This window comes from Populus trichocarpa, chromosome 9, assembly GCF_000002775.5.
Source record: "Populus trichocarpa isolate Nisqually-1 chromosome 9, P.trichocarpa_v4.1, whole genome shotgun sequence".
NCBI classification, from domain to species: domain Eukaryota; kingdom Viridiplantae; phylum Streptophyta; class Magnoliopsida; order Malpighiales; family Salicaceae; genus Populus; species Populus trichocarpa.
The window spans coordinates 7,931,191-7,953,698 of NC_037293.2; the positions used below are offsets into that span (position 1 = coordinate 7,931,191).

The following is a 22,508-nucleotide window of genomic DNA, read 5'->3' on the forward strand; positions in this document are numbered from 1 at the left end:
TTTCAAAATATGATTTGAGCTAACACGGATATATTTTTATTTTATTTTATAGTTAGTCGAGTGATATTCCCTGATTTTTTTGAATAAATTTATCTCTCCAACGACCTTTTCCTTTGTCTAATTTCCCATTCCAGCCCGAATCCCATCTACTTTTTTGCTCTTGAACAAATCCCTCATAATTAAAATTAAAAATGACTTAACTATTAAAAAAATCCAAAACGAATTAAAATATATTTTGCAATTTTTCAGATTCAACGTAGTTCCATTTTTTCTTTTATATTTACTTTTAACATCCAATCCCCGACGCAAAGAACAGAAAGCGCAAAAATGAAAGAAAGAACGAAAGAAAAGGGATACCCCTCCCCCCTCCCCTTTCTGTAAAAGCTCACTCACACAACACCAAGCCCTACTTATAACGTCTATATCTCTCTCTCTCTCTCTCAAAAAAAAAAAAAAAAAAAAAAAAAAAAGAAAAAAAAAAAAAAAAAAAAAAAACAGAGAGGGACAAAAACTCTATTTCCACTCGACGAGAAATATTGATGTCTTAAACAAGATCCACACAGTAGTTACTACTAAATTAAGTTTAATCAGAGAGATTAATAGCTGTTAGGTTTTTGTTAAAAATGGCCTCCACCTCGCAGTCCCTCCGTTTTCTGGCTGGGCCTGCAACCACCGGCCCTGGTGGTGGCAGTTTTGACGCTCTTAATCGCATCCTTGCCGACCTCTGCATACGCGGCAACCCTAAGGTCTCGCTAAATCTCTCTCTCGTTAATTTCAGTGAAGTTAATTGTCGTGTAGTTTTTTTTGTTCAATTAGTGATCAGTGATAGAGTTACTAGAAATAAGCAAAGCTAATTTGAATTAGGTTTTTGTACTAATTACTAATTGAGTTACTAGAAATATTAGAAATCAAGAAAGGTGAAAGTGGAAACGTGAGTGCGTTGAGTTATGCGTTTTGTTGTTTTTTCTTTGCTAAATTAATTTTCCTGGTCTTGAATGGAGGGGTGTGTTTCTTGTCAGGTTTTTTTGTTTAATTAGTTATTCGTGATTGATTTAATACTTGGTAGAAATTGGTACAAAGAATTTTTAACTAGGCATTCGTATTAATTACTAACCAGTATTGAAGTTATAGAAAGACCACAACAGAGAATGAGAATTTTAGGCTTTTTTATTGTACGTGTTGCTCTTTTTTTTTATTTAAATTTTTGTATGATTTTGATGGTGAAATGCTCGTGCTGTTATGTAAAAGGAGGGCGCAACATTAGCATTGAGAAAACATCTAGAGGAAGAAGCGCGCGATCTAAGTGGAGAATCATTTCCACGCTTTATGGACCATTTATACGAAAGAATTTCAAGTTTATTAGAAACCAATGAGGTTGCTGAGAATTTGGGAGCATTAAGAGCAATTGATGAGTTAATAGACATAGAACTTGGAGAGAATGCATCCAAAGTGTCTAAGTTTGCTGTTTATATGCGGAGTGTGTTCGAGGTAAAGCGGGATCTTGATGTGTTGACACTTGCTAGTAGAGTTCTTGGCCATCTGGCTAGGGCTGGTGGAGCAATGACTGCGGATGAAGTGAAATTTCAGGTTGGTTAGGCCTTATTTGGTTTGATCGTGTTGTTGTTTGTGCGGTGTCTGATATTTTTGGTTGTGTTAGGTTAAAATGGCACTAGGTTGGCTTCGCAAAGATAAAGCAGAATTTCGCCTTTTTGCTGCCGTCTTAATTTTAAAAGTAAGTGTGACTTACTTTTCCTTTCCTTTTTTTTTTGTGTTGACAAATTAGCTGCACAGTTTTTTGTTATTCTATTTGATAGCGTATTGTTTTGTCCTTCTGATGATGTTGGAAAGACCATCTCATGCCATCTTAAAGACTTTTAGTTTGCTTTACTTTTTTTTTTTTTTTGAAAATTTCTACATCTTAAGGACATTCTTGAATCTTTATTATTGTAGGAAATAGCAGAAAATGCTTCTACAGTTTTCAATGTTCATGTAACTGAATTTGTCGAAGCTATTTGGGTTGCACTGAGGCATCCGACATTGGCAATTAGAGAGAAGGCCGTGGAGGCACTGCGTGCTTGCCTTCGAGTTATCGAGAAGCGTGAGACACGTTGGCGCGTGCAGTGGTCAGTTATAATATGTTGATTTTACAGAAGTATATACATTTTGCATCCCGAAGTTGGTTTTTATGGTGGGGGAAAAGGGGCTCTCTTCAAAGGACCAAACTTGTCTAAAAAGATTTTCAAGTTTTTGGGCCTTTAGTACCATATTGACTTGTTAAATGGAGTAGTGTCATTTTCAATTTGCAAAATGGTTAGGGCCTTGAATGGTGCTTGTAATAGTAATTAGGTGGGGTTGTTTTCCAGCTTTAGGTGTCCAATGTTTATCAGGTATGTTAAAGAAGCGGTGATGATAGGAAGAATAAGAAGAAAGAAAAATACTTGGAAGCTTAAAAAACACTTGTTGAAATTTCACCTAGACTTATGTTGTCGGGATGTCAGCATTGGTTACTATTTTACCTGATTGTCACAAGATATGCTATTGTAGGTGTAAAATGAGATTTTCTTTCTGCTACTTACCTGACTAGCATAAAGATTTTATTAGGACTTCCCATCAAATGTTCGCTGTAATGCACTATACTAAAACAAACAAGCTATATTAGTTCAACATTCCATTTGAGTATCTTGTGTGTCATAAAGATTTGATTGGGACTCTCTAAAGAGTCCTAACACAATTTGATCTAGGAGGCTTACTTTAATGTTTGAATATTACTCCTATAAAGTTTTGTTTTCTCCAATGCCTAATGAAGCAACAAAGCAGGCATTTGCTGTTGGGGTTCGTCTAGTAATAGTTCTTGTTGCAAGGGGCACTAGGAACTAATTCCTACTGCATCTTTATTCGTTTTAGATAAGGGAGGATACTTGGTGGATAATTGTTATAACTAAATATCTCACATTGCTTTTTCACTAGTTTGTTGATTTTGGCTGCATGATATGACTTTCAAACTGTATGTTTGCGTTATTCTCTACAAGCAATCTTTCATCAAGCTTATTGAGTAAACAAGTCAATTTGGTTGGGCATTTGGCAGGTATTATCGTATGTTTGAGGCTACACAAGATGGATTGGGTAAAAATGCTCCTGTTCACAGCATACATGGTTCTTTACTTGCTGTTGGAGAGCTCTTAAGGTTGGTATAAATGGCTGCGTTTGTTATTGTGGAAATGTTTCTGACAGGACCTTTTGATTTTTCTAGCTTGAATGAATTGTTGCAGTCAGTTTGTTTGCCTATTTTTTAGCTATCATGTTGCTGTAAGTTATATGTATTATGATTATTGCCCTAATTTTTTTTTTTTTGGATCAAGTGTTGTTATGAGCTTAAAAACCAAGGCCCTTTCCCATGCTACGTGACATTCAAAGCTAGCCAATATAAGTCTAGTCAACAGCAGTATATCACAAACTGTTGCCTATGAGCAAACAAATGAAGCTCTTTATCCCTTTCCATATGCTTTATCAGTTACACGAAAAAAGATAAATAAAAGAGGTAAACAATTATGCAAACATGCTCAAAAAACAGTTTCATGCAGTAACTTTGATAACAGGTTTTAGCAGACATGAATCATGAAAAATAATAAATTATGGGATTTAATGTTCAAGGCTTTCTTAGCTTTGCCATAGAAAATGTGATGGAAAACTTTCTCAGCCCATTTGGTGTTTGCTGAAAAACAACTTTTTTTCTTCCTCTGTGCTATCCATTTTTCTGTACAAAATTTATATGATCTATTACATAGATTGTATACATGCATGCATGCATACAAACACACATGCATATGATATTAATTTATTCATGTAAATAAATGTTTAACATGTATTATGGAAGAATAATGAAGTAGAATATCATTTTAAGTCTTATAAGTACAGCGTTTTCCTCCCTTTTAAACTGGACAACACTTGGCTGCCAGCAAACCAAAGGGCCCAACTTTCTAAATAAAATCCCATTCCTGCGAGCAACATACCAAACTATTAAGACATTACACTTAACTTCACACCAATCCTTACTACAATCATAATAGAAATGTTGATTATTTTGAGGTTGGTAGTCAGGGTTATTTTAGGGCATGATTATAGAAAAAACTAAAAGAGGGAGCGTTTTTACTTAGCAAAATTCACTATGCACACTCACAAATCACTATGGATTCAAAAGGATATTTTTTTTCATTTTGGTCACCAAACTTTTTTTTTCTTTGTGATTGGATCCTTTTGTAGCTAAATTAATGATTAATTGCTTTTAATTTGTTGATGAATGAAAAGATTCAAACTCAGAGGACCAAAGTGAAAAACATGGGGAAACTAGGTGACAATTTCAAATTTGTTGTGAAAAGTTAACTTTGGTCCTCCTTTCTAATTGACACAATTACAACTCCTTTGGTTTTCGAGAATTAACTTTTGGTAAAAAAATTTATTTTCTTTGCTTTTTAGTCCTTTGATTTGAGAGAGGAGACATAGAGTAGTCGTATTTTGGTTGAAGAGAGAGAAAATTGTTGTTGGCACGAATTCTAATTATGAAAAAAATCGATCTTGGTGTTCACGGGTTCCATTCAATAAGAGAAGTTTCAAATGTGTGTTATTTGACCTAACCTTACCTGAGATGACATATTTGGGATCAAGAAGTTTTTTGAATTTTGGATGATTTTGGGTTTTTTTTTACCAATTTTTTTGGTTATTTGAGGCTGTAAATAGGTTTATTAAGGTCTTTAGGGTGCCTTTAAGGTGTTTTTGGGTAAAAACTGTGTTGAAAAACAAGTTCTTGGGTATGAAATACCCTTACCAAGACTTTTTAGGGACCTTCGGTTATCGAAATCTAGACCAGTAGACGACGTGGTTTTTTTTTTTTTTAAATAAACGGTGGATGACGCATCGTCCACTGTATGATAAGAAAAAGCGGGCTAGGCCTCTTTCTAATGGGTCAGGTGTGTAGTCCCATGCACCTGGCCTGTTTTGTTCTTCTTTATTTTTTTGGTGTTTTCTATATTTTACACTTGGATCTGTTCAAATAGATTGGTTAAGAAGTAATTTTAATTTTTTTATTAGATAGCATTGATTTTTTTAATTTTTTATGAGATCATAGCCTTTTTTTTATTATTATATTAGCTAAATTTTTTTTTGGTGTTGTTGGATTATATACCTTTTGATTTTTTGTTTATTTTTGAAAAAGTCCATAGCATTATTTTTTAATAATATTAGCGGACACTCTTTTTTTGTAGCCCCTCACTATGGTTTTCATTTTATAAATTTTATTCGGTGGTTTTCATGTGCATGTTAGCTTTTATTGTCGTGTAGTTGGATAAAAAAGTTATAAAAAAATTAAGCTATCAAACCCGCTCGGGTATGGTTAGAAAATTTTGTTTTTCTTCATATCAAACCGAGTTTTAAGTGGGTCACATAATGTCAGCTTTGGCTCGGTTCAATTTGAAACCCGAGCCAGGTAAGGTTTATTGATCATGATTTTTTTTTTGTTTAATATATTTTTTTTATTGAAATAAGATACATTAATCTATAATTTTTCTTGATGGTGTGAAACTTTACTGATGCCTGCATTTTTTTTTTATGTTGACAAAAAAATTGTACTTTGCTAGTCTCCTTCTATATCCTATCTGGCCCTTCCTCGGGGCTTATGCCGTCGAAGAGTAAATACTTGTAGCTGCTTATGTTGAAAGAGCAACGCCAACTTCATTTGTTGAGTTTTAGTTCTGATTAAGAACTTTCCAGTCGTTCATAAATTTTATGGTTTTATTATATATTCTTGCTTTGATAGAAATAGAATTGAAAAATTTGCAAGGAGATTCTTGGGACTGTAGGGACCAAGTGGTTTAATTACTATTTAATTGACACTAGAGTTAGTTTCTTTCATTTGCATTCGAGAAAATTGGAGGTTGATTTGCTCATTGAATTAGTCTGGCATCAATTATACTGCAAAAATAGTTATGGAGGGTGGGTGTCATGGCATTTGGCAAGGAAGTATTGATATGATGGGATCATGGAAAAGTTTTGAGAAAGACTTTGGAAACTTTTGCTGAATGGACGAATTTCCATAATATTGTGATATATTCTAGGTGGCAGTTTTGTTATTTTATCAATATTCATGGCTTCATCTTACTCTTAGGTCCATCTTATATCCAAGAAGGCATGTTCCAAATTTTATGGCCCTAGATTAATTTATAATGTATGTTACTCTTAAGCTAGTAAAGAAGAAATGCAAAGAAAAATGACATGTAGCAGTGACGTGACATTCTTTTTGTTGGCAAAATTACTGTCATGATTATAAGATGCCATGCAAAAGTATTTATAAGTACAATGCTACCTTTCTGATTATATATGATATATGTGTGTGCCAGCTGCACTTGATAAAATGTTGAATAGATTGATTTATTTCTCAGGACTGTAGGGCTTTGATATCGTGTAACCTGTATGGTATTTTTAAGCTCCACATGATTCTTTGTGATTCTATAACTGCTGGCAGTTTGATAAAGGTTGAATGGAAATGACTACCATGATTTGGTTTCTTATAGCACCTAATGTTTCATGTAATTGAACATGATTTATGTAGGAATACTGGTGAGTTCATGATGTCAAGGTACAGAGAAGTTGCTGAGATTGTTCTTAGATACCTTGAGCATCGAGATCGACTTGTTCGCCTTAGCATAACTTCATTGCTACCTCGCATTGCCCACTTTCTGCGGGATAGATTTGTAACAAATTATTTAGAGGTTTGTGGTTTTCACTGTCTCCTAAATCATACTGCAGCAGCCATGAAAAATAGCATTTTGGAACATAAAGCATCCCAGAACATAAACCATTATGAACAACATCAAATTGTGATGTCTTGCAGATATGCATGAATCATATTCTTGCTGTGCTGAGAATACCAGCTGAGCGTGGAAGTGGGTTCATTGCCCTAGGGGAGATGGCTGGTGCTTTGGATGGGGAACTTGTCCATTATTTGCCGACAATTACAGCTCATTTACGTGATGCAGTGAGCAAGCCTCTATGTGGATGACATTATTTTTCTCCAGTGATTTTGGTTTTCTTTCTATGTCATGTTTTGCAGTTTGGGGTTTATTTGTATTTTTCTGTTTTCTCTCTGTACCCTCCTTTTAGATTGCTCCACGCAGGGCCAAACCCTCACTCGAGGCATTGGTTTGTGTTGGAAACATTGCAAAAGCCATGGGGCCTGCTATGGAACCTTTTGTTCGCAGCCTTTTGGATGTTATGTTCTCCGCGGGGCTCTCTTCCACCCTTGTTGATGCCCTGGAGCAGATAAGTGTAAGGTATTGCGCGCCATTTAATTACTCCTTTCTTTCTTTCTTATAATGTTGTCCTTAAAAAATGCTTAAGAGCTTAAAGTCTTCCATGCTATCACTTGCTGTTTCAGTATTCCATCATTGCTGCCGACTATTCAAGAGCGGCTGTTGGACTGCATTTCATTAGTTCTTTCAAAGTCCCATTATTCTCAGCCAAGGACAGCTGTTCCTCCAGTTCGAGGGGGTGCGGGTATTGCACCTCAGCAAGTATCAGACCTCAGTGGTTCTGCCCTGGTGCAACTTACTTTGCAGACACTAGCTCGATTTAATTTTAAGGTTGGTTAACATTATGTTTAAATGGAATCATATTGCACCAATGATTCTGCTCTGAAGCTATTTTGTTTTCCAGGGGCATGAGCTTCTCGAGTTTGCTAGGGAATCAGTGCTTGTATATTTGGATGATGAAGATGGAGCTACCCGGAAAGATGCTGCACTTTGTTGTTGTAAATTAGTTGCAGATTCCTTTTCTGGCATGACATCTACACAGTTTGGTTCTATCAGGTCCAATCGTAATGGGGGAAAGCGATGGCGTCTTGTCGAGGAGGTTTAGTTTCCTCCATTTCCTATCTTTTGATGCTCTATTTTTGTTAAATGACGTTCTATGCCCCCATGTCAAAACCTTTTTGTTTGTTCCCGTCATTTCTTTCCTGCCTGTATCCTCCAGTTTGCATCTCCTCAGTTTATGCCATGTCTACAGCTGTTCATCAATTGTATGCTATACACAACACAAATCGACAGATTGGATACATATTTTAATGTGTCAACCTCAAGTTTGCTTAAGCTCGTCAACTAGTTGAGATCTGTATTAAGATTGATTTATCATGTTCCACCAAAAAAAAGTTGAGTGTGATAGACAGTGTGAGCTTTTTGTTCTTGCTTGTAATCTCACATTTTGCATCTGCAGCTCGTGGAAAAGCTTCTCATCGCTGCTGTCGCAGATGCTGATATCACTGTTCGCCAATCTATCTTTTCCTCTCTTCATGGAAATAGAGGTTTCGATAATTTTCTAGCACAAGCTGATAGTCTCACTGCAGTTTTTGCTGCTTTGAATGATGAGGTGTGTACTCTTGGATTTATTACATCTGATGGAAGACTTTCATGGTTATGCAATATTATTGAGGCAGATAAATTTTTATCATCAGTTAATCTGTAGTGGAAAGTGTATCTGATTTGAAAGTTGCCCTAGATTTTCCATGATATAATTTTTTATTCTTTCGAAGTTATATTTTTGTATCCAATGGTACATCTTTTAACTGAATATTTAATTTGTTGGCATCGGAAACTCAGGATTAAATTGCACCACTCAATAAGATTTCACCTGTCATTGACATCTGCATACATAATTTTATCTTCATATTTAATTTTGGGTTCTTGTCTGATAATCTTCTGGTTTACTATCTATTTGATTACATGGCAAGACTGGTTGCTTCCTGTTTCTCACCTGTAATGTCTATTCTGGAAAGTACATGATGTCTTACTACTATTTCTGGTTCCAGTAGCTTGGTAAATGCATTACCCACTCTTCTCTATCTCTCCATTGAAGAATTTCACTGTGAGGTGCTTTTATTTTGATTTAGAATTCGGAATCTACAATTCTACTTCTGATCATGGTTTGTTGTTTATAATACTGCTAGTTTGTGAAATTAAGCGATAGGGTTTTTTTACAGTCAATAGAAAATGTAAGGGAGAAATCCCTAAGAAGGTGCATCTTCTCATAGATATGGAAAAATGTAGGTACACTCCTACTCCAAGTTTCCCTTTTCCCTCCCTTTTCTGTTCTCGGTTTCAATATTAACCTTGTTTCTTTGCACACATATGTTTCAGTAAACCTAATGGACAGATTTCTTTTACCTTTTTTCTGTCAATGGTGTTTGTTGTAATTTTATAGCCAAGACAGTCTTCTGATTTCCATCTTTTATTTTTTTTTCTGTAAGTGTAGATTCTGCTTATTTGAGTAAGGCTTTAGTTCTGATACTTCTCTTATTATCTTTCCCCTAAAAATAGCGTGTTGGCCATTATTTGGGCCTTTTATCTTGATAATCTTCGGTTGAGGTCTCTGTTTGGTTTTACTTTGTATTACCCAGTTTCATAAAGTGCATGTTTCTGTTGTTGAATGTTGTATGCCTGCATGTGGATTTTTCTGGCGTCCCATTCTTGTAATTTTTGTCAAAACAAGGATATTGCTGTTATCACAGGATTTTGACGTTAGAGAATATGCAATCTCCTTGGCTGGAAGACTATCAGAAAAGAATCCCGCATATGTCCTTCCTGCCCTCCGTCGTCATCTCATACAGCTGTTGACCTATCTAAAACAAAGGTGATGTCAGCAATTAGCCATTGTGCTATCGTGTGAACTTGTATTACTTGCAAAAAATATGGTAGTTTGGGTTGGAAGAGAAAGAGGTCCTCTCAACCAATCTGTAAAGGTGTCTGATACGGAACTTTCTTGTAATGTCAGCAGTGCAGATAACAAATGCAGAGAAGAAAGTGCAAAGTTATTAGGTTGTTTGATACGCAATTGTGAACGACTTGTGCTTCCATACATTGCTCCAATACACAAGGTTTGATATGTATGTTTGTGTTTATTTTGTTTCGTTCTTTTAGTTATCATACTTCTTGAGATATTGGATTTCCAATTGTGCAGGCACTTGTGGCAAGACTTAATGAAGGCACAGGAGTAAATGCCAATAATGGTATCATCAGTGGAGTTCTCGTAACTGTTGGAGATCTTGCTAGAGTGGTGGGTGAACTCTGATGTTATAAATTGTCTTGTTCTCTGGGAGGCAATGAGGAAAAAAGAGATGTTATTTATTTTTGTGTGTGGGGTTGGTGGGGAGGAATGTGTTGGGTTTTACATCTTTATTTGGAAAATCTTTGGCTGTGAAGAATATAAATTGTTGACTGGGCTTGTCCTCAAGCACCTTAAGTTACGCTAATAAGTTTTTCTTTTGCTTTCTCATTTCCATGATGCTTGTTAACATTAAAATACTTAGAACTCTTCTTTTGGCACTTCCTGTTGCTGATATAAGTAAGAAACTTCAGCCTGCTTTTTAAGACTGCATCTGATTGCTTCTCATGCTTTCCTTCGATGTTAAACTGAAGTTTTAGTTGGACTAAGAATCAACTTCTTGCATGTGCATTCTAGGATATTTGATTTCATACCCGTAACCTTATAAGGCTTGAAGTCTATCTATGCGGTGCATTTCTTTGCTAGAACAATAGACTAAGGGACATGCTGTATCAGCTATTTCTATATTTGTTTTTTTCCATGCACGTTGTTTTTTGCATCCTAGCCTGATCTACATGCAACTGTCTAAAATATATTCTCTCTTTTTATGATGTGTAAATGGTTAATTATGATTGTGGTACTTGTTTAGGGTGGTTTTGCTATGAGGCAATATATTTCGGAGCTTATGCCTCTGATAGTTGAAGCTTTGCTAGATGGAGCAGCAGCTACAAAGCGTGAAGTGGCTGTTGCAACTCTTGGGCAAGTTGTTCAAAGCACTGGGTATGTGGCTTGCCATTTTGTTACTTTGATAAAGATTGTTGTTTTGTTTTTTATTTGGTGGTTTTATGTGAATCTTTATTAGTAATGATGCATGTTAATTTTTTTTCCATGGTTAATATCATGTCATTTTTTTCTTCTTTAGGTCAGGATAGAGTATGGGATTTTTCTTCATTTATACTTTTTCTGAAACTCCATGATTTCCGCCTAATGCGGCAACAGAACTATCACAATACCTGTTTGTTATTTGGGATCATTTTCAGCTTGCTGTACTTTGCATGCTACAGATCATAAATAGTTTTCTTTCTTAATAAAACATCTTTTACATGAAAAATGTTGCGGTATTTTGACCATCTTAGATGACGCACTTACTCTTCTATTTTTGACTCTTGATTAGAAATGTAGGCAAGTGTTGGACTAGCAGTACATTCTCAAGAACTGTTCATAAGGTCCCATATGGTCCTTCCTCTTCTCTTCCATTTCTCTCTTTATTTAACCTCAAGGGAATAATATTTTTGAGGAAAGTTGAACATATAAATTATGATTAGCCAGTCTTCTTCAACAAAGTAGGATTCCATTGTGAACAGTGTTGATGGGTTTTCCTTTTTCCTTCCTACTATCGACAACAAGGTCACATTGAAATAAATTTACTTTCACTTTTGGGATGTAGATAATATAAATTCTAAGGTATCTGTAGTCATTTATTACAAGGTTTGTTTGTTTATATTTTATTTTATTTTTTATCATTAGTGCTTGAGTAGGTCCTTTTCTTTTTGCTGACAGGTATGTCATAACTCCATATAATGAGTATCCACAGTTACTTGGCTTACTCCTCAAATTTTTGAATGGCGAATTAGTGTGGTCTACCAGACGTGAAGTATTGAAGGTAGCTACACGTCAACTAAAATATTTGGATATATCGTTCTAACTGTTTGATGCAAGGTTAACTTTTTAGCTCTCAGGTTCTTGGCATCATGGGAGCTCTGGATCCTCTTGTGCATAAACGAAACCAACAAAGCCTGCCTGGTTCACATGGTGAGGTTGCTCGTGCAGCCAGTGATTCAGGTCAACACATCCCATCAATGGATGAACTACCTATGGACTTTTGGCCATCTTTTGCTACATCAGAAGATTATTACCCAACGGTAGTACTGACACTACATTTGTTGTTGTTTTCACTCTTCTTGGTGTTAATATTCCTCTCTAATGAATTCAGGTTGCGATCAACTCCCTCATGCGAATTCTCAGAGATCCTTCACTTGCTAGCTACCACCAAAAGGTGGTAGGATCTCTTATGTTCATATTTAAGGTAAAATAGCATAGTATATTCCAGTTCTGTTCATTGACAAAAAATGGCTAAACAATCTTAATTTATCTTGATGCCTGACACCATCAATTAATGCTGGGATTTTTTATGATCTGCGAGGTTAGTCAATGGGCCTTGGCTGTGTACCGTATATACCCAAGGTTAGTGAATCAATTTGCAGCTGTATATATCCCTTTTCTTTTTTTCCTTAAAATATTATTTTTCCACTGGAAATTTTAGTATTTGTGAATGAATGAAAAATTACTTCCTAATTACAAAGATCACCCGGTTACTATGATGCATTGTTTCATTTTCTCCAGTTGTAGTCCGCTTTCTTCCACTCACATACAAAAATGGAAAATTTTTAATTACACAAGTTCAAATTAGGAGGTTAAGAAAGAGTATTTTTATTCTAAAGGTGATGTTATCTTTCCATGTTAATTTCTACGTTTGGCTTGGAACTCAAATGTTGGTAGATAACATAGTTATATGTTGGAGGATTTAGTGCTTGCTTGGTATTTCGTATTTGCAAGCTGTATTTTTGTTTGGTATCCTGGACAACATTTATTGTTTTAAACTTGTTTAACATGCGTTCCCCTTTCCTATTTTATGTAGGTTTTGCCGGATCTCTTTCACACTGTTCGTACATGTGATGATTATCTTAAAGATTTTATAATGTGGAAGCTTGGAACTCTGGTATCTATTGTGCGCCAGGTGAGTTATGATTTCCTGAAGTGGTTGCACAGATATACTGCCTCTTGGTTTTTTGTCTTTCAATGATACATGGGGTTCTTGATTTGCTTGTGCAGCACATACGTAAATATCTGCCTGAATTGCTCTCTTTAATATCTGAATTATGGTCATCCTTCAGCTTGCCAGCTACTATTCGTCCTTCTCGTGGGTTTCCAGTAAGTTATGTTTCCATTATTTGGTGTAGATGGAATAACCTGCATGTCATTTTTGGAGGCTGCTCTTGTATATTTTGGTCTCTTCCTCTCTTTCAAACATGCCCTCTTTTTTCTACTCAGGTTTTGCATTTAGTGGAACAGCTTTGCTTGGCTCTCAATGATGAATTCAGAAGGCATCTTCCTGTCATTTTGCCAAGCTGTATTCAAGTTCTAAGCGATGCAGAAAGGTGTAATGACTATACATATGCTCTCGATATACTTCACACACTTGAAGTGTTTGGTGGTTAGTACTCTCTTATTCAACACCTGTTTGTTTCATTCATTGACATATTACTAGCAACTATTGTGAAACATTGTAATGTATTAATCAAGTATAAGTGTATAAAGAATGCAGAACCTTCTCTCTTCCATTTAGGAGTCTAGAATCTACTAGGAAGTTATATGGTAACACTTGGATAATGTGCTCTTCTGTGTGTTAATGGTAAAATGTTGAGGCAATGCAAGTCATCTTTGGGCATGGACTATGGACAACATTAGTTTCATTGTGCCGTTGTGTTATGAAGGAGATTGGCATTTTTTGATGCATACATCAAAGAACTCCATACTGGTTTCTCATTCCACGTGGAATACTTTTAGAGTGGATGTTGCAGTGGATATTTAACATTCTGTTTTAAAAGATCTTTTGAGTTCCAGCCTGTAGAGAATTTCTCATCATGCTTGCACAATGTAGGGACATTGGATGAGCATATGCATCTACTTCTTCCTGCACTTATTCGATTGTTTAAAGTGGATGCTTCTGTGGATATAAGGCGGGCCGCTATCAAAACTTTGACGAGATTGATCCCCTGTGTACAGGTGAGTTCTCGGCTTGTAAAATCTCTTCTGTTTCCTGCATTAAAATGGACCGCTAATGGTCATTGCGTCATGCTATAATGATAAATCCAGAGATGTACTGTATATTAATCATATTGTCATAGTAGTTAAAATGTTTTTCCATAAATGGAAGAAAAACAGATCTCTTGATATATTGTAAAGCTGTGTAACCAAACACATGCTAGCATGTGTACAGACACCAATGTATATGCACATGTAATTGTGGATTCCTATGGCTAACTGACAGATGTTCTTATTTTATTTTCATCAGGTTATTGGTCACATTTCTGCTCTTGTGCATCACCTGAAGTTAGTGTTGGATGGGTAGGTTTCTACTTCTACTTTCTATATAGAAAACCTTCTTTGGTTCCTGCTATTGTGTCTGTGTATGTATTCATACATGTCTGTCAAATTCAAACATGATCCTCTTAGTCCATTTTTCCTTACCTGTTCATTTTCTGTTTGTCATGAAATGTTTGCCTAACTATTTGAACTAACCTTTATAAAGAATAACTGTTATCTTATCATACCTTTCTTTTATTGATTCTCCTGTACAACCAACATATTTGATTGGTTTCTGTTGCATGGAAGTCTCTTCTGTGTTTTTCCTGGTAATAAGGTGTCATGAATGGTGTTAATTGGCTTGAGAATTGTGATCCTCCATCAACTTGGACTCAGAAATCTTGGTGAAAGATATTTCCTCCTCTCTCTCTTTTTTTTTTTTTTGGGGGGGGGGGGGTTTGCAAGGGCAACTTTTCATTTATGCTTATGTCCTGGGCATGAGGTTGACTCACTATTGGGTTTCCCCCCTGTATTCTGAATTCAATAACTGCATCAGCAAAATGCACACCATTCTTTCCCTTTTAGCATCATGCACAATCTTGGGCCCTTTCATGATAAATTTTCATCTCAGAAAAGTGCCTGTTTGGTAGCGCCGCCAACCGCACTTACTAACGAAGCCTTAATCAGGGGGTACTGATTCTTAAGGGTAAACCAAAACCTGAGGTGTTGATGGTTATTGGGATCCCATAGTGTTTTCGACTAAACACAGAGCAATTCATTCAATGGAGCATTGACAAAGTCATGTATCCATGTTCTCTGTATGTATAGTTCTGTAATTGTGATACCCCTTCTGCCTAATTTCTTGCAAATTTTAAAGATACTTGATTTGGTTTTACTTGTGGGTGAGGTTTTTTCAGAATCTCTTAACTTCACCTTGGAGACAATATAGTAACATTAATATGAAATGTCCCCCCATTTCTGTATTTCTGTACGCGTTGCATTTTTCTGTTGCATGATGCTCCAAACATGTAAGCCTGTAATTTGCAGGAAGAATGATGAGCTCAGGAAAGATGCTGTTGATGCACTTTGTTGTTTGGCTCATGCCTTAGGAGAGGATTTCACCATTTTCATCCCATCAATCCACAAACTCTTACTGAAGCATCGATTGCAGGTCTATGCTTTTACCTGCATTATTGTTATTTGACTTGCCTATACAAAAACCTTCTCTTGTTTTGCTGCATTATATCTCAGAGTTGAGATGACAGTCTTCCCCCTGAATTTTAAATACAAGTTCTTTCTCTTGTCAGCATAAAGAATTTGAAGAAATTGAAGGACGCTTGAGGAGACGTGAACCTCTAATTTTGGGGAGTACAGCTGCACAAAGATTGAGCAGACGACTTCCAGTGGAGGTTATCAGTGACCCTTTAAATGATATGGAGAATGACCCTTACGATGATGGGGTTGACATGCAACGACATCTTAGTGGCCATCAGGTAACATTCTCTTTTGGACAATTGCTCAATGGTTTTTGTTACTGATTTTTATTTAGCTGTGTAGATATATAGGCTATGCTGAGTCTACAGTAAAAGTCTAGGTTGCTAGCTCCGGATCAATTGTTAGCATGCATGTCAAAAGCTATAAATATTAAATGGTCTCAGCTAATTATTTCATATGCACGGTTTTGATTTTCAAAAGACCACCCAACTTAAAAGCTTAGGGTATCAGGTGAGACCCAGATTGGTTTTATTACACTCTCACATATGCCCTCAAGTGATAGCCCATTGAGCTTGACTGTTGGAAAAAATGCAGGCATATACAAGGTTAAAAGCAGGCTGTACATGTGCCATAATACTGTTGCATTGTGCTTATCTAAAAATATCATGGATCTTATTTTAAAGTTGCCTATTGTAGACTACACTTGATAGATGAACTGCCCATGTTTTAAGCCCAACAGGTTCTTGTTTTAGTGGGGCACGTTAAAAATATAAAAGTTATCTTTGGTCTTCACAAAATGTTGAGTTTTCAAGTTTGACTGTTATGTTGCATGGCATTTCATCTCACCCATGCAAGCATTTTTCGCTATATCAATTTGAAATTTCTTTGTTTTGTCTTGTTGTGTGGTTTAACTAATGTAAGTTTGTGCAGGTTAATGATAGTCAATTACGCACTGCTGGAGAGGCTTCTCAGCGCAGTACTAAAGAAGATTGGGCAGAGTGGATGAGGCATTTGAGCATCGAACTTCTGAAGGAGTCTCCTTCTCCAGCGTTACGAACCTGTGCAAGGCTTGCACAGTTACAGGTGTGGACAATAGCACCATTTATGAACCTACTCTTGCTGTTTCTATTCTGATCCACAGCTTTTGCAGCCTTTCATTGGCCGGGAATTATTTGCTGCTGGTTTTGTTAGCTGCTGGGCACAACTGAATGAGGCTAGTCAGAAACATTTGGTTCGGAGTTTGGAGATGGCATTTTCATCTCAAAATATTCCTCCAGAGATTCTAGCAACACTTCTTAATTTGGTATGTCCTCTCTTCATATGGACTAGTGTTCTAATATTAAATAATGTAGAAATCACATCGTGGTTTAAGACGGAGACCTTTTTTTTTGCCATCCTTGCATGCCGGAAACTATTGCTTGTTTTGTGAAGTGTGATATGTTTATAATAGATTATTTTGCTCTTAAGCAAGCAATTAGACATTGTCTGACAGCTTAAACTGTTGGAGTTTGTACAAATGTGCTTTTAAAATTCTGCAGCCTGAATAAACAACTCTCTGTTTCCCCTTGGCATCCTGACTCCAGCTCAACAATGATACTTCTTCCTGATACTGATGTTACAGGTGGCTTAGAAACAATTTAAGAGAAATTGGTTCTCTTTTCTTTTATTTTACCTTTTTTTACCAGCATAGGAATGGACAATAAATTTTGGGGAAAGCTTGCAAGAGTAAGGAAAGCTCGAATTATTTATGCTGTTCCATTTCTTCCACACATGAAAATTTAAGTTCAAAATTTCCCAAACTTTAGGCCACCATGTATCTTTCATAAGGATTTACCTGAATCATCAAGATGCATAATTTTGTAATGAAGATAATATTATGGTACTGTTTATGCTTTTGTGGTTGCCCATGATATGTAATTGAAAATTTGGAATATGCATTGAAATAAAAGGAAAGGATAGAACATTCAAGATTTAGATATATAATCCATTGGCATCCGAAGTTGTCCCTAGCAATCCATACTCTCTGGTACCAGCATTACGAAATTTCTCAAGAGGTGGTGGTCATTGTAATGCAGAACAGCCTTGGATATTAAAATTTTATTGTTTTAGATGGGAATTATGGTTAGGGTGTAATGCATGTTGAATTGGATTTGATTAAGGATGTGTTTCGGGAGAATTTGGTGTCAATCTGGGTTCAGAATAGCAATATCAAGAAAAGAAAGAAGAAGAAAGAGTGTTTAGAGAACAGAGAAGAGAAGCAAGAACATGTAAAGCTGCAACCCTCAAACTAAATCAAATACTCATAATTTCATTATTTGAAGTCTGACAATTACATAGAAAAATGCTCCTTTTATATGCAAAAAATAGAAAATAGAAATCTAAGTAGGAAAAGGAAATTGCACATAATAACAAAACTTCCAACTAATATTCTAGTTCCTAAATAAACTAAGATTCCAAATAGTATTAATATTTTTTATTATAACAAATTCCCAGATACTGTAGTTTTATGTGAAATATCAAAAATATTCAGAACAACTGTAATTTTTTAAACCTTTCTCTCTCATTTACTGCATCGCATTGTTTCATCTTGGCTCCTTAAATGCGAAAAGTAAGTTAAACATCATAATTTATGTAGTAGTCCTTTGAATCTTCGCATGCTTGCTCTGTTCTGCTATTATATGAAGGGTGGCTGTTTATCCTATTGATGTTCCTTTGCAGGCAGAGTTCATGGAACATGATGAGAAACCTCTACCTATAGACATCCGCCTTCTTGGTGCTCTTGCAGATAAGGTTCTTCCTTCTAACAAGCAACTCTATAGCTGCACGGCCCTCGTGCTTGCATTTATATTAAAAGTAGTACTTGTATATTTCATTCATTTGCTTATGGTGAATGCTACATTCCAGTGTCATGCATTTGCCAAGGCTTTGCATTATAAAGAAATGGAATTTGAAGGTTCACTCTCCAAGAAGATGGATGCTAATCCCGTTGCTGTAGTTGAAACTCTCATTCATATAAATAATCAGTTACATCAGCATGAGGTCTGTTTTGAGGAAGAACTATGCTCTACTTTTTGTACGATTTTTCAGCTGCCTCTTAAAAACTTTCTGTCAGGTTGTCTTAGTTTCTGATCATTCTCATTTCATTCCACCGTTGATTCTTAGGCTGCTGTTGGAATATTGACCTATGCCCAACAAAACCTGGATGTTCAACTTAAGGAGTCATGGTATTAACAAACTTTGGCATGGAAGGAACATATTTCTATTATCTGAATAAATCATCGATGATTTGTTTGTTTCAGATGAAAATATTTTATACTTTGATTTTCCTGCATTTGTGTAGGTATGAGAAGCTGCAACGGTGGGACGACGCTCTCAAAGCATACACTGTCAAAGCCTCTCAAGTTTCAAGTCCACATCTTGTATTGGAAGCTACATTAGGTTGGCTTGAATTTACTCATGTTGGCTGTCACTACCGCTTGGCTTATTTTCTTCTATGTAGTTATAGTCATTCCATCATAATAGCCTGCTTTTTTATATCAGAAATCTGATCTTGAGCTCTTTTTTGCAATTTACCTAAAATGAAGAGGAAATTGATAAAATCATATGAATAAATTGATCATGCAATATTGAGGAAGCACTGATTTCTTTAAGCTAGACCAGGCATCTACTGATTGTATCAAATGTCCAATAAGTCTTTTCAGTGGTGTAAACACACCTGATTGCCTAGATGCTGCCTAGGGTCGTTCATGGGTGGGGATAGCTCATGTAATTGTTGAATTTTGATTACTCGTGCCTCAAAAGTCAAATGTCCAATAAGGATACTCTATTATTGCATTCTTTTTCTTGGTTTATGAGGAGGCCCATTGGTTGTAACTAGATTAGTCTTTTTTTGTCTCTTCCATAACGAGTGTTTGTTTGATCCAAGTTGATGTAGGTTTGGAAGAGGAAAGCAACACCAAACAACAATCACTGCAGAAAATTTACTAAAACATTAAAGAAAATTGAAGTTGGAACAAGAAAAGGGGGTTCAGAGAGAAATCTCTAAAATCCGAAATTGATTGATAGAAAATAAAACACTGATTAGTAAAAGTATCCCTAGTAGCCAATTATATCAGTCAAAATCCTAGCCTTAATACTTGTAGGAAAAGAGATCTCTATGAAAAGTCAAATGCTAATCACAAGTGACAATTAGAGAAACCAAATAACATAGAGATTTATAGCTAAATATTAAAATTAATAAGGAAAGTATTAGAAACCTCAAGCATCACAAGTGACAATATTAGCTTACTTAACTAGCACCTAACTGCTTGTATTGATTAACTGCATAGCGTTGCTTTTAGTCATTTCTTGCATCCAGTTTGTTAAAGTTTGTCAGATGATTCCTATCAAGGGTTGTGATTGGTAATAGTATTTAGTGTAGGTCATTATTAGAGCAGCCATTTAGGATTGCCCTTTTTGTTGGTTGAAAGATTATCTTTGAATGAAGCTTTTTTTTATTGGTGATGGAGGCCACCTGGAAGCATTGGGCCAGTGGCCTGCATTACCTTGATGGCCTATTCATGCAATGATACCCCCTTTAGCCTTCCATTTAGATATCAAATTTCATCCTCAGCTTCTTCCCCATGTATTTTTCCTGCTTGAGGGATGGGGATACATCACTTTTTTATCCTTCCATATTTCAAGAGTTTGAAGATCTTGGAATATTGAAATTAATCATCCTTGTGTTCTATGCAGGGAGGATGCGATGCCTTGCTCAGTTAGCTCGGTGGGAAGAGCTTAACAACCTATGCAAGGAATATTGGACACCAGCTGAGCCTTCTGCCCGATTAGAAATGGCTCCGATGGTTGTTTTCTGAACTTTATGCAGTTGTCATAACTTGATCCACTGTGCATGCTTACTTTTGTGACTTGATTGTTTCAGGCTGCTAGTGCTGCTTGGAACATGGGTGAGTGGGATCAGATGGCAGAATATGTGTCTCGATTAGATGATGGTGATGAAACTAAACTTCGGGGTTTGGGGAATACTGCTGCCAGTGGTGATGGAAGTAGTAATGGCACATTCTTCAGGGCTGTGCTATTAGTTCGTAGAGGGAAGGTACTCTTTGAATTAGATCTATATTAACTCCAATTTATTTGTGTTGCTTTTTTGTTCTGCGCTCTTAATTATTTCATTATTACCATTGTTTCTGCAAGTATGATGAAGCTGGCGAGTATGTTGAGAGAGCTAGGAAGTGCCTGGCAACTGAGCTTGCTGCATTGGTCAGTTTCTGATTTCCTTATGATACTTCCAATTAAGCATGGGTTTCTATGTTGGCTTTTGCATATATGACTTCTCTTTCTGGAAGAAATTATTTCTTATTGATTATTATGATATTTTGAGGTATTTTCTTCTGCAGGTTCTGGAGAGCTATGAGCGTGCTTATGACAATATGATCCGTGTTCAGCAGCTGTCAGAACTAGAGGAGGTTTGCTCAATAGTTTTTGAGAATAAATCTACCTTGTTTTTGTTCTATTTCTGCATACAAGCATGAAATTAAACTGGATTATGGGGTGGTAATTTGTTTTGTGACAGGTCATTGACTATTATACACTTCCTGTGGGAAATCCTGTTGCTGAAGGACGGCGGGCCCTTATACGTAATATGTGGACAGAAAGGATACAAGGAGCAAAGCGTAATGTTGAGGTAGAGATGACTTTATTCTCTCTCTCGCACATGTGCATTCATGTTTTCTGCTAACCTGTTGAAGTTGAGATATTTTCCTGATAGTAAATATCTCAGCATGGATGATTGTGAAAATGAAGTCAGCTGAGATCATGGCATTGAAAGCTAGGTTAAAACATGTAGCAAGTGCTATGACGAGGGTTCATAGACTATTGCTTCCCACTTTCAGTGAAAAGCTTTCATGGATAGTGACAATTGCTTTTTCTCTGACCTGTTTGACCATTTTTATGCTTGATTTTTCAGGTCTGGCAAGCGCTTTTGGCTGTAAGAGCACTTGTACTGCCTCCAATTGAAGACATTGATAACTGGCTCAAGTTTGCTTCTCTATGTCGAAAAAGTAATCGGATTAGTCATGCTAGGTCCACTTTGGTTAAACTTTTACAGGTCTGTGGCACATGTCTCACCAAACCAACATTGAAGTTAATTTTGGGTTGATTCTCATTTGTCTTTGCCTGTTAAAATTTTGTTTTGAATTGTAAACAGTATGACCCTGAGACATCTCCTGAAAACATGCGATACCATGGGCCTCCTCAAGTAATGTTGGCATACTTGAAATATCAATGGTCACTTGGGGAGGATCACAAGCGAAAAGAAGCTTTTTCTAGGTTGCAGGTGTGCATAATTGATTTAGCTGACTGTATCAGGCACAATTACCTTCATATATAGCTTCACTTGCTAATTCTGATTCTCTCTTGCTACATTCTTGGATGCCAAATCACTCTTACAGGATTTGGCCATAGAGCTTTCAAGTACCCCAAATATGCAATCAATCATACCAACAGGTTTAATGGGTAGCACGGGTCAAAATGTCCATCTCCTGGCACGTGTATATCGTATACTTGGAATCTGGCAGTGGGCGCTTTCTCCTGGTTTGGATGATGATTCCATACAAGGTGGCTGCCTCCTTTCCACAGTAAATTCTGTAAGAAGTTGTCTTTTTGGTCTTGTTTTTTTATTGATTCACCTTTTTTTTGTGCAGAGATCCTTTCATCATTCAGCAATGCCACTCAGTATGAAACAAAATGGGGAAAAGCATGGCACTCATGGGCTTTGTTCAATACAGGAGTGATGTCACACTATACTTTAAGAGGGTTTCCAAATGTTGCCTCACAGTTTGTTGTTGCAGCGGTCACTGGTTATTTTCATTCAATTGCCTATGCAGCAAATGCTAAAGGTGTTGATGGTAGTTTACAGGTAAATAATATCTCATGTATAGGTCGCCTTGCACATTTAAAATCTTAGACATGCACCTAAAAAAAAGTGGACATCATCTTTTGCCTTCAGCTTTTACTATGCTCTTCTTTCTTTCCACATTGTAGCAGTCACTTTCTGTTAAATAGGC

At 36.3% G+C, this 22,508-nt stretch overlaps 1 protein-coding gene across 2 annotated transcripts in view; it reads left to right on the forward strand.

Annotated features, from left to right (window-relative positions):
- The first annotated feature begins 428 nt into the window (after positions 1-428).
- LOC7478757 (serine/threonine-protein kinase TOR) overlaps positions 429-22,508 on the forward strand; it is a 29,129-nt gene continuing 7,049 nt past the window's right edge. Inside the window, exons 1-41 of one of the 2 annotated variants that reach the window (XM_024608695.2) lie at positions 429-746; positions 1,249-1,587; positions 1,658-1,732; positions 1,951-2,123; positions 3,086-3,184; positions 6,602-6,761; positions 6,884-7,027; positions 7,153-7,322; positions 7,427-7,631; positions 7,705-7,899; positions 8,260-8,412; positions 9,551-9,672; positions 9,814-9,916; positions 10,000-10,095; positions 10,733-10,863; positions 11,644-11,746; positions 11,823-12,005; positions 12,077-12,169; positions 12,292-12,327; positions 12,782-12,880; positions 12,976-13,074; positions 13,195-13,357; positions 13,805-13,929; positions 14,219-14,271; positions 15,277-15,400; positions 15,537-15,722; positions 16,375-16,527; positions 16,595-16,747; positions 18,163-18,234; positions 18,349-18,483; positions 18,607-18,668; positions 18,785-18,882; positions 20,179-20,288; positions 20,366-20,539; positions 20,638-20,703; positions 20,841-20,909; positions 21,017-21,127; positions 21,410-21,550; positions 21,650-21,778; positions 21,894-22,059; positions 22,146-22,360. In XM_024608695.2, coding sequence (XP_024464463.1) covers positions 624-746; positions 1,249-1,587; positions 1,658-1,732; positions 1,951-2,123; positions 3,086-3,184; positions 6,602-6,761; positions 6,884-7,027; positions 7,153-7,322; positions 7,427-7,631; positions 7,705-7,899; positions 8,260-8,412; positions 9,551-9,672; positions 9,814-9,916; positions 10,000-10,095; positions 10,733-10,863; positions 11,644-11,746; positions 11,823-12,005; positions 12,077-12,169; positions 12,292-12,327; positions 12,782-12,880; positions 12,976-13,074; positions 13,195-13,357; positions 13,805-13,929; positions 14,219-14,271; positions 15,277-15,400; positions 15,537-15,722; positions 16,375-16,527; positions 16,595-16,747; positions 18,163-18,234; positions 18,349-18,483; positions 18,607-18,668; positions 18,785-18,882; positions 20,179-20,288; positions 20,366-20,539; positions 20,638-20,703; positions 20,841-20,909; positions 21,017-21,127; positions 21,410-21,550; positions 21,650-21,778; positions 21,894-22,059; positions 22,146-22,360 — 5,406 coding nt within the window. In that variant the 5' untranslated portion in view covers positions 429-623. The remainder of the gene's footprint in view (positions 747-1,248; positions 1,588-1,657; positions 1,733-1,950; positions 2,124-3,085; positions 3,185-6,601; positions 6,762-6,883; positions 7,028-7,152; positions 7,323-7,426; positions 7,632-7,704; positions 7,900-8,259; positions 8,413-9,550; positions 9,673-9,813; positions 9,917-9,999; positions 10,096-10,732; positions 10,864-11,643; positions 11,747-11,822; positions 12,006-12,076; positions 12,170-12,291; positions 12,328-12,781; positions 12,881-12,975; positions 13,075-13,194; positions 13,358-13,804; positions 13,930-14,218; positions 14,272-15,276; positions 15,401-15,536; positions 15,723-16,374; positions 16,528-16,594; positions 16,748-18,162; positions 18,235-18,348; positions 18,484-18,606; positions 18,669-18,784; positions 18,883-20,178; positions 20,289-20,365; positions 20,540-20,637; positions 20,704-20,840; positions 20,910-21,016; positions 21,128-21,409; positions 21,551-21,649; positions 21,779-21,893; positions 22,060-22,145; positions 22,361-22,508) is intronic. The other variant, XM_024608696.2, reaches the window with a different exon arrangement.